The following is a 10,731-nucleotide window of genomic DNA, read 5'->3' on the forward strand; positions in this document are numbered from 1 at the left end:
TCAAAGCTCCCCCTTTTGCACATCACCCTTGAGGAAAGAAACTCCATGAAAACAATGCAAAAACTGGAATTTTTTGCAATATTCTGAAAGATAATCTAATTTTCGCTCATTCTGTGACACGTGTGACTCCTACAAAAGCCATAATTAATGGTTCCTTTGATTTTGTAGATCCTGAGTCGTGTTTTGAATTTCAACCTTTTTTTTTTTAGTCCCCCTAGTCAGAGTGCTGTGTGTATGCTTTCATATATATTTATTTTTCAACGTGCTTTAAACCTGTCTACAAAAATAAAGCTGAACAAACACAAAAAGGATGGTGTTTGAAGATTGTTGATTTTTTTTTTGCTGGGAATATTCTATATTATACTGACTTTATATTAATTATTATAAACCTGTGTTTGTATTGAAGATGTGTTTAATATTTTGGGGAGGTTGAGGAGATTTCGTAACCAGAAGTCAGTGGGAGAACATGCTGTGTTGTACTGATTTTCTGTCAATGTAGTTTCAGGTAAATCTGATTTTATTTTCTAGTTGCTGCCCAGTTCCTCACCTGCCCGGGGGCTGCCCCTCGGATAGAACCTTTGTGATGGGATTTAGCTTAGACAAACCTGCAAAAATCAATCAGTTCAATAAATTGGGAAATTGCTGCTACAATTTTGTCTGCTTTTTCTTTTCTTTTATTTTTTAATATGTAATTATTATTATTTTCCTCCTTGCCCTGTGTGGAAGGATGGGGCAATATGGGGACCAGCAGGGAGCCCTGCTCACCCCTCCACTTTCCCCATCCCCATCCCAAACAGGCACCTGTGGCTCATTCCCTTCCTCCCTGCTGCCTGTTGGTGGAAATTTCCTGATTTTTTGGGCATTATCTGAAATTAAAATAGCTCCCAGGAAGATGCACAGGGAGATGCCATCCCTGGGGGATGTGGGATGCAGGAAGGGGGTGACAGCAGTGGGTCTGGGGGTGCCAAGGGGCCCAGGGTGCCCACCCTGCCTGTCTTAACAGCAACTAAAGAACAGGAATCATTAAAAAAATCCAAGTATTTATTTTTTTTCTTTTGGATCTGATACATCATATCCCTGGAGGGGACAAGCGAGGGCACAGCACCAGCCTGACCCACGGGGCCCAAGCAGTGTCTGACCCTGCAAGGGGGGACCCTGCAATGGGGGGTCACTGATGCAAAGGGAACCTTCCCACAGGGCAGGAGGGTGGCAGGGCCACCACTCCCCTGTCCCCTCCCTGCATGGGGAGAGGAGCAGGGTGGCATGGCCTGGCCAAACCGAGCTGCTGCCTGGGCTGGAGAGTGACAGGACAAGAGGGGAGGAAGGGATTTGAGGAGGAAATTGGGGTTTTTTTTGGGTAAAAAGGGGGTTTAAAGTGAATTAACCCCTTGAAACCCGCCCAGGGCTGGAGGCACCCCGCGGCCCGCGCGCTCTCGTGCTGTGCGAGGGAGTAGGTAAAAAATACGAATTTTCATATATTTTATTTAAAAAATAAAAACCACACGAAGGAAAAAAAAAATAAAAGTAAAGGAAAACAAAAAAGACCCCTCTTTGTGCAGTTTGGCTTAGTGCAAATGGGCGCATTCCTGCAGGCACTTCCCGGGGCATGGCCCCGGCGGGGGCTCCCCAAAACGAGAGAGAGAAATGACATTACAAAGAGTAAAAACCCCCCTGGGGGGGGCGAGGGGGGGCAGGCGCCCACCTCTGCCCTGGGCACTGGGGCTGCCCCCCGGGAGCAGGCGGGGGGCAGGAACAGACACCCCCTTTTCCCAGCCCCTGCCGGCCACAGGCACAGCTTATTCAGCCATGGGGGGGTCCCCAAACCGGAGTGGGGAGGGGGCCGGGAGCAGCGAGACACCCCCTGCCAGCCCCCCCGGCAAGGAGCGGGGTGGGACCGATGGATTTAGCTTATTTTCAAAGGGAAAACAAGGCAGGGGGGACAAGCTCCGTGGCAGGGGGGGCTGTGTGTGTGCATAAAGCTTTCGGGGGGCCGTTCCCTGAGTCCGGGGGGCGGCCGGGGGGGCGCGAAGGCACCTCGAGTGCAAAATGTGCAAGAAGGAGGGAGCGGCGGGGCTCCGTCGTCAGTCGAGGAAGCGCTGGCACGCCTTCTTCCAGCGGCACGCCGTGCACCACATCTCCCGGTGCTCCATGCCGTACACCTTGCGGCACTTCTTGGCCTCGCCCCGCGGCCGCCTGCGGGCACAGGGACAGTCACAACCGGGGACACACATGGCGGGGGAGAGGGGACAAGGTGGGGCATGATGGCAATGGCTCACCTGGGCACGGCCGGTGGCTTGGGTGGTGGTGGGGTGGGGACAGTGGGGGACACGGGTGGCCGTGGGGGGGTCCGGCAGCCCTGGAGGGAGAGGACACAACCCTCATAAGACAGGGTGATGAGGGAGTGCAGCAGTCCCACCTCCATCCCTGTGCCCACTTCATTGCTGTGCCCACTCCATCCATCCCTGTCCCTACCTCCATCCCTGTTCCCACTCAATCCCTGACCCCTCCATCCCTGTCACTCTTCCATCTCTATCCCCACTCCATCTCTGTCCCCCATCCCTGTTCCACTCCATCCCTGTCCCCACTCCATCCCTGTCCCACTCCATTCCTGTCCCCCATCCCTGCCTCCCTCTATCCCTGTCCCACTCCATTCCTGTCTCCCTCTATCCCTCTCCCCCTCCATCCCTGTTCCCCACCCCTGTCCCCCATCTCTGTCCCCTCATCTCTGTCCCCCTCCATCCCTGTTCCACTCCATCCCTGTCCCCCACCTGGTACGCGTGGTCGGTGTGGACGTGGCAGCGGCCGGGGGGCCCCGGGGGGCTGCAGGGGGAGGCCAGGGCCAGCTCCAGGATGGGCAGGGCTGGTGGCAGAGGAGCCTCGGGGCCAGGGAAGGCAGGGGGCACCGAGGAGGTGGGAGACACGGGGGTGAGGCTGGAGAGCCCGTCCGTCAGTGCCTCCATGTCTACGTCCAGCTCCGTGTAGTAGAAATCCTCCTCGCCATCGCTCTGCTCCAGGTCGGCCTTCCGGCTGTGGGGAGAGCAGAGGCTGGCTGGGACACTGTCCCCCAGCACTGCAGGGCCCTGCAGGAGGTGCCAGGGGGTCTGGGGTGTCCAGGGGTACCCCGTGTGCTTACCCAAGGTGCATGGTTCGGATGTGCTTCTGCATCCCTGAGGAGCTGCTGAGGACTTTGCCGCAGCTCTTCCACAAGCACTTGAACATCACCTTGGTGGAGTTCTGCAGGAGAGAGGTGTCAGGCTGGCAGCCCCATCCCCATCCTCATTCACAGCCTCAACTCCAGCCCCACTGTCATCCCAGCCCAAATATCACCCTCATTGTCATCCCCAACCTTACCTGTACCCTCAAACTCATCTCAGCTCTCATCCCTACCTCCAACCTCATCTTCTTCATTCCCACCTCAAATGTCATTCTCCTCCTCATCTCCATCCTTACTATCCCCATTCCCAAACTCATCCCAACTGTCATCCCCATCCTTAACCTCATCCTCCTAATCCTTACTATTCCCAAAACCCAACTTCACCCCCATCTTCATCCCCAGCCTCATCCCACCTTCCTCTTCCGTGGGGTGGGCTCTCCAAAGACGAAGTGGGTGCCGTCGGGCTCATCAGGGCCCTCATCTGGGAGCGGGCCAGGCAGGAAGGTGCTGGGGACGTGGCTGGAGAGGGGGGGTGAGGGGGTGGAGGGGGTGGATCGGTCGCTGGAGGGGTCCCAGCTCCAGTCCCCGCTGGCGTTGCTGCTGCTGCTGCAGCTGGAGGACATGGCAGGAGCCTCCTTCCAGACCTCGCTGCCAGGCTCTGGTGAGGAGGAGGAGGAAGAGGAAGGTCAGGTCCTGCAGTGGGACAGACATCCAGGGATGGGGGGACAGGGACAGGCTCTTACCTGTGGCATGAGTGGCTGGTGGGTGCCCGAGCACCAGGGGGCTGGCGGAGAGGCTGGTGAGCACCGCAGCTGCCATCACCTCATCAATGCCCGCCTTGCCCGAGAGCTTCCTGCCAGCGAGAGCAGAGGGGCTGTGTCAGGATGGACAGAATCCCTGGGACCCTCTACAAATCCCCTATAACCCCACTGGGGTGCCATGACCTCCCACCCACAGTGGCCTGCACCCACCCCAGGGTGGTTTGTGTGGGGGTACAGGGCTGGCACAAGGTCTCAGTGGCCCCACCATGTTGGTGGCATCACCAGGTGGAAAGGCACCCACAGGTGCCCCACACCCTGCAGCATCCCGAGATGCTGCTGATCCCTCCAGGGATCATCCCAGCAGCTGGCTGGAACTCCCCCAGGCATGGCACAGGCAGATGTGCAGGCAAGCTGCCAAAATGCCACTGCCTGTGCCATGCAGGGGCAACCCTCCATGACCATGGGCAGCACTATACCAGAGGGTACTGGCAGCTGCATCCTCCAGGGACACAGGGATGGCTTGCCTAAGGCCAAACAACTCCTTGAGGTGGGAAAAAACTATAAAAATTTTAGGCTAAAAAAAAAAGCAAGAGGTCAAGAGCACCCAAAAACGTTTTGGAAATGGATAACCTGGTGATGGTCCCAGCTGGGAGTCCCCGGAGCTGCCACGGCGGGACAGCCTCTCACCACCGGGGATCCCAGCACAGCCACCAGCGGCCAAAGTCCTCCTGCAGAAAGAATCCCGGCTGCCGCAGCCAGGCCAGTGCCGGTGGGGGCCGTGCCGGTGTCCCTACCTGTGCCGGGGCACCGAGATGCACTGCACGGGGTCCCTACCTGTGCCGGGGCACCGGGATGCACTGCACGGGGTCCCTACCTGTGCCGGGGCACCGGGATGCACTGCACGGCCGAGTGCAGCGCCAGGCAGCGCTCCAGCCCCGCGTCCAGCGCCCGCAGCACGGCCTCGTCCTGGCGCGACGGCGGCTCCCCCAGCCAGCCCTCGGGTCCCAGCGGAGCCTGCGGGAGACACGGCAGCGGGCAGCGGGGATCCCCAGCGGAGAATTCCATAGGGATCCCCAGCAGTGGATTCCGCAGGGATCCCCACGGCCTCGGTGGGATGGGGAGCCGGGTTTGGGCAGCTGGATCAGCGCCTCCAGGCAGGGCCGTGGTGGGACCCTGCCAGCCACTCCCCCTGGGGTAAATCCCAAGTGGATCCCGCCAGGTCGCAGCGGGATCCAGCCAGGAGTTCCTGAGCGCTCCCCAGATGCCCCTGTGATGCTGCTGCCAGCACCATCACCCACTGGCTCAGCATCATCGGGGATCCAGCAGGGATCTCCACAGAGCCAGGACCTGACACCCTCCTGGCAACGCAGCCCTCAGGTGGCAGCACCCACATCCCACACCCCGGTGTAGATCCACACCTTGTGGATCCACACCCCAAGTTTTTCCCGCTCTGAGCGGATCAGCCGGGATCCAGCGGCTCTCCCAGCGCTGGGAGCGCACTCGTGCCCGCCAGGCCAGCCCGACACCGGCACCCGCTGCCCGGGCTCGGCACCGAGCGGATCCCGCTCCGGGGAGATCCCACGGGATCCAGCACCAAGCGGATCCCGCTCCAAGCGGATCCCGGCCGCTCTCCCCGGGGCGGGGCCGGGCGGATCCCGGCGGCGGGAGATCCCGGCAAGATCCCAAAGCGCCGCGATCCAGGCGAGACGATCCCGCCGGGGGCGCGGCCGCTGTGATCCACCCCCTCCCTCCGCGCCCCGCCGCCACAACCCCCCCCTTCCCGCTCCCCAAAGTTTATCCCATCGCGGCGCCATTTTACCGGCGGGGAAAGTTTCGGGCGGGCCGCTGTCAGCTGTCACCGCCCCCCCGCCGCCTCCCCCGGATCCCACCCCGCTCTTCGCCGCCGCCCCCCCGGTACCTTGGCGGGGTCGGCGCGGGCGGCGGGCGGCGCGGCGGGCGGCGGCGGGCGGCGGCGGCGGCGGGCGGGCATTAGGACCGCGGGCGGGCGCGGGGGGTCCATGCGCGGAGCGGCCGCGGCCCGGCGGGGGGAGCGCGCTCCGCCGCGCGCGGCCCCGGTGTCGGCGCCGGCCGGGCCACGCCCCCCGAGCGCCGCGCCATTGGCCGGAGCGCGCGGGCTGGAACGCGGCCGCCGCTTTCCGCGCCACTGATTGGTCGAGGCCCGCTGCCACTTCGCTCGAGACGGCCACGCCCCCGCCCTCGCGAGCCGGCCACGCCCCCCCGGCCCGGCCGCGCCACGCCCCCGCCGGCAGCGGCCATCTTCGCGCGCCCCGCCCTCCCGCCGCGCGCGCTGCCCGCGGGACCCCCCCAAAAACCAAAACACCCCCCCAAAACAACCCCACCCCACCTCCGCCAGCCCGCCCCGCTCACCCCCTGCTCACCACCGAGTCCCCGCCGGCACCCCCGGGCCCGCCGTAAAGTCACCACCGCCTTTTCCCGCCAAACTCGCGGGGCTCCCCAAAAGTCGCAGAGGACCCCCGAAAGTTGCGGTTTTGTTGTTACGGCTCGGGATTCTGAGTGTTGCCCGAATAAACGCGGGGATGCCGTCACCGCGGAGCATCCCGCAAAACTCCCGACGGCTCCTGCGGACTTACCGGGGTGAAACACGCAGCGTTAAAATTCGGGGGATTCGCGCAAAAGCGATGTCTCCCGCCAAATTATAGGGCTGCCGATAAGTTACAGGGGTTCTTCAAACGTTGCAGAGCTCATCACAAAGTTATACTCCCCAAAACTTGTAGGTTCCCCCCCAAGTTCTCTGCGAAGTTTTAAATCCCCTATAACACGCCTGTAGGGCTCCCACATCAGCTCTAGGGCTTCCCCAAAAGTTACAGTCACCTTCTGCTAGGAAGGGGGTGTGGTCTGGACTTTTGGGGTGTGTGCGCCGTTCCCATTAGGAAAGTCCCTGATTCCACCGTCAGTCCTGCCCACCACGAGGAATCGCTGCCAAACCCCCCCAGAATGGCGGGGCTGGGCGTGGGTGGGCTGCGAGGGGTGCAGGAGGTTCTTGGGGTGCTGATGGGCGTGGGGGGCACGCGGGGTGCGGGGGCTCCATGGGGAGCGTGGGGTGCCCTGGGCATGTGGGATGCCTGGAATGCCCTAGGTACATGGAATGCTTGGGGTGCGTGGGGTGCAGGGGGTTCTGGGGTGCCCTGGGTGCCCGGGCTGGCAGGGGGGACCTGTAGGGCAGGGGGTCTGTGGGGTCCATGTGACACATGGCGTGCGGGGGGTTTTGGGGTGCACGGGGTCTTTGGGGGGCTCGGCCACCCGCGTTCTGCCCCTCACTGCCCCAAAACCCGCGGGGCGGCTCCGAGGGGCCGCGGCTCCTGCTGCTGCTGCTGGATTGAGCGGCCCGAAGGCCGGGACAGAGTCCGTGCGGCTGTCCCGGATGGTGGCCCCCGCCTGTCCCCCCCCGCTTGTCTCCACGGCCGATCCCGCGGCTTGGGGGCCGCGGGGTTGCAGGGGGGGCACCCCGAAATCCCCTGCCTGGGGAGGGTGGACGTTCCCAGCCTGGCTCCTGGGGGGCTCGGCCACCCCCCGTCCCCCGCTCTGCTGGAGGTGGGGCTGGAGGTGCCGCTTCCACCCTGCGCCAAGCCCGGGTGTTTTCCTAGGAGCGAAAAAAGCAGCAAACCGGGAAAACCCCCCCGAACCCGGCCAAGCGCCCGGTGCCACCCCGGCACGACCGCCCGCGGGGTGTCCCTGCCACGGGAACGGGGATCAACCGGGAACCGGGACACCCCCGGCGCCCCAAAACCAGCACGGCAGGGGGAGCACAGCCGCAGCAGCCTTTATTCCCCATCGGCCCCGTGCCTGGGGTGTCCGATCCCGCAGCCCCCGTTGGCACAGGAGCCCGTGGGGCCCGGGGGAGGCTCCGCGGCCGCCCCCGCTCCGGTTTAATGGTTAACGGCGGCCCAAGCGCAGATCCGGAGGCTCCGGCAGCTCCGCTCGGTGTTGTGCAACTCCACGGGCATCGCCCACCCTCGCACACGGTGACCCCGGCCCGGGCAGGGGGGCTCGGCACGGGGGCATCCCAAACTTTAAACGTGGTCATGGCACCTCCTGAGTTGGGAAGGCCGTGCAAGGATCATTTAGTCCTGCTCTTGGCCCTGCACAGGACTCCCCCAGGAATCACCATCCCTGGGAGATGCCCCTTGGTACCCGGGTGCCCTTGTTGGGACTTGGCTGAGGGCTGCAGTGATGCCCTTCGCCCAGGGGCTCTGCAGAGGGATCGCGGCCGTGCCCGCGCTGCCCGTGTCCCCCTGGCTGCCCGCCGGGGCTGCGGGTCTGCCGGGGCACGGCGCCACACGGGGCTGAGCTCCAGGGATGGGGGGCTAGGCGGGGTGCGGAGCTGCTCGGCTGTGGGGCAACTTTGGGGGGATGGAGAGCGCTGTGCTGCCGGACAGGCACAGAGCTGCGCGGGCTGCGGGGTGCAGGGACATGGGGGTGCGGGTCTTGATGGCACAGGGTGCCCTACAGCGCCGTGCGGGTGTCACAATGTGCGGGTGTCACAATGTGCGGGTGTCACACAGTGCAGGTGTCACACAGTGCGGGTGTCACACAGTGCGGGTGTCAGTGACACCATGCAGGTGTCACACAGTGCAGGTGTCACACCGTCCAGGTGTCATACAGTGTAGGTGTCACCATGCAGGAGTCACCATGCAGGTGTCACACAGTGCAGGTGTCACACCGCGCGGGTGTCACACAGTGTAGGTGCCACACAGTGTAGGCGTCACACAGTGTAGGTGTCACCATGCAGGAGTCACCATGCAGGTGTCACACAGTGCAGGTGTCACACAGTACAGGTGTCACACAGTGTGGGTGTCAGTCACACCGTGCGGGTGTCACACAGTGCAGGGTGTGCTGCCCCTCGCCACATCCCACAGGGTGCGGATTACAGGACATGCAGCCCCGTTCAGCCTCTTCGGGCGCTCTGTGGGCTCCTGCTCGCTCCCTCTTGTGGTAACGGCACCCCTCACACTCTTGCACACCCGCTCACACTCATGCACTCCCGCTCACTCTCCCGCACACATGTGCCACCCACACCCCACGGGCAGCGCGGGGACCGGAGCGAAGCCCCACTGATCCCGCACGGAATTGATGCTCCCGTGCCTGGCAGCACAGCCCAGAACAGCTCCCTGGGGTCCAGGAGGTGCAGGGGGGCCCCAACCGTGAGTGCTGGGGTGATGCAGAGGGGAGCAGGGGCAGGATGCGGCCGGGGCAGCGCGGGGGAGCCCACGCGTGCTTGTGGCAGCCTGGCAGCAGGCGGGGCGCGGCAGCAGCGGCACAGCCGCGCTCTATCGGCGCCGCGATCTCGCAGGGGGATGGGAGAAGCTCTCGAGGGCCGCTGTGGTTTGGCTGACGGCGCCTGGGGTGCCTCGGCTCTGACACCTCCAGCGGGGTTTGCTGAGCGCTGCGTTTTCGGTTTTAATCTCTTCACCTGCCGCGGTGCAGGGGCAAAGATGCTGAGGGAGGCGCGGCGCTTCCTGCAGCACAGCGCCTGGCACGGCCCGGCCCGGCCCGGCACGGCACGGCACAGCCTGGCACGGTATGGCAAGGCACGGCCCGGCACGGCCCGGCAAGGCACGGCCTGGCACGGCACGGCACGGCACAGCACGGCGGCTCCACCCCGCCTCAGCCACGCCAGGCCATCGTGCCACGAGGTCAGACAGCCGCTGGCCGTGTGACAGGGACACCGTCATTGTCACACCGTCATTGCCACCGCGTCCCTTGGGGCACGGATGTGCAGCTCCACCGGGGAGGAGAGGAGGGGAGGTTTAGCTGTGGTACACATGCAGCCCACCCAGGATTTTTTGGCACACGGAGGCTGCAGGACCCACAGCAGTGATGGGGAGGTGAGCAAGGAAGCAAATGCTGAGCCTGGTTTGTACCACAGCCCTGTGCAAGGCTCTGCTGTGGCACAGATCCCCCCAAAGAGCAGCTCTTGGTGGCTGTGTGTCCCCATTTCAGAGGTGCCAAACCACCCATGCAGAGCTGGTGCACTCACTGACACACTGCGCTCAAAGCTGCTCCCTCAGCACCAGCTGCACCAGCAGCAGCAGCAGCAAGAGCGCCCAGAACCAGGGATTTAGACTCAGTTTAAGAGTGTAAACTTTCTCTCAGCCTTTTAATGGTGACCCATGGAGACACCCTTGCATGGGTCTGAGAGGGTGGGGATGGAGGATGGAGCAGAGCCCGCAGCCCACACCAGGGACAGTTCTGTGTTGTCCTGTGCAGGGTGAGGAGATGGACTCAATGATCCCATGTGGGTCATTTCCAACTCTGGATATTTTATGATTCCGTGGAGGCACAGGGCTGACCCCATCTCCCCATAACAGGGGACATTCTGTGATTTGGGGCAAAGCTTCTCAGGGTTTCCTGGGGGCTGGAGGGGGCCCTGCTGTCCCCCAGGCAGTGTGAGGAGGACAGAGACCCTCAGGCATGGCAGAAACCTCCTGATGGGGGTCTGATCCTGCAGCCCAAGGCAGGGGGCTGGCTGCAGCCCCGTCACCCCCCTGCCCCAAAACGTGACTGGTCCCCACCCTGTTCCCATCTTGGTGCCAGTGCCAGCCCTCCCTCACTGGGGTCCCACCCAGCACCCCCATCTTGGGACATCCCAGCACTGCTGGCACCAGCTGGGCTGGAATGGGACAAAGACACTCATAGAAAAGTAACAGAAAATATATACAGAGAGTGAGTGCAGGGCACAGGGTGGGCACAGGGGTGCTGGCACCTGTCCCTTTGGCACTCAGTGGTGCCCAGCCAGGTGGGCCCCCTCCGTGGCACTGCCCCTGCTCCTGGGGG

At 63.1% G+C, this 10,731-nt stretch overlaps 1 protein-coding gene across 1 annotated transcript; it reads right to left on the bottom strand.

Annotated features, from left to right (window-relative positions):
* Window positions 1-1,989: 1,989 nt before the first annotated feature.
* Window positions 1,990-5,729, bottom strand: SLC2A4RG (SLC2A4 regulator). The gene is made up of 8 exons (XM_054274890.1): window positions 5,307-5,729; window positions 4,790-4,929; window positions 3,898-4,007; window positions 3,568-3,812; window positions 3,134-3,234; window positions 2,769-3,027; window positions 2,277-2,356; window positions 1,990-2,193 (listed from the first exon to the last, which is right to left on the bottom strand). Exons 1-8 carry the CDS (start codon window positions 5,727-5,729, stop codon window positions 2,082-2,084), a joined length of 1,470 nt encoding a protein of 489 aa, XP_054130865.1. The 3' UTR covers window positions 1,990-2,081.
* Window positions 5,730-10,731: the final 5,002 nt, after the last annotated feature.

Source organism: Melozone crissalis, unplaced genomic scaffold, assembly GCF_028551555.1.
Source record: "Melozone crissalis strain CALT ecotype California unplaced genomic scaffold, PUWL_Pcris_2 ptg000017l_1, whole genome shotgun sequence".
NCBI classification, from domain to species: domain Eukaryota; kingdom Metazoa; phylum Chordata; class Aves; order Passeriformes; family Passerellidae; genus Melozone; species Melozone crissalis.

Excerpts from the sequence above, each read along its gene's own strand:
- SLC2A4RG (XM_054274890.1), bottom strand. The coding sequence starts at position 5,729 with ATGGCGCCGCGATGGGATAAACTTTGGGGAGCGGGAAGGGGGGGGTTG. Across the intron at positions 4,008-4,789 it reads ATCCCGGTGCCCCGGCACAG|GAAGCTCTCGGGCAAGGCGG; the intron begins GTAGGGACCCCG and ends TCTCGCTGGCAG. Across the intron at positions 3,235-3,567 it reads CCACCCCACGGAAGAGGAAG|AACTCCACCAAGGTGATGTT; the intron begins GTGGGATGAGGC and ends TCTCTCCTGCAG.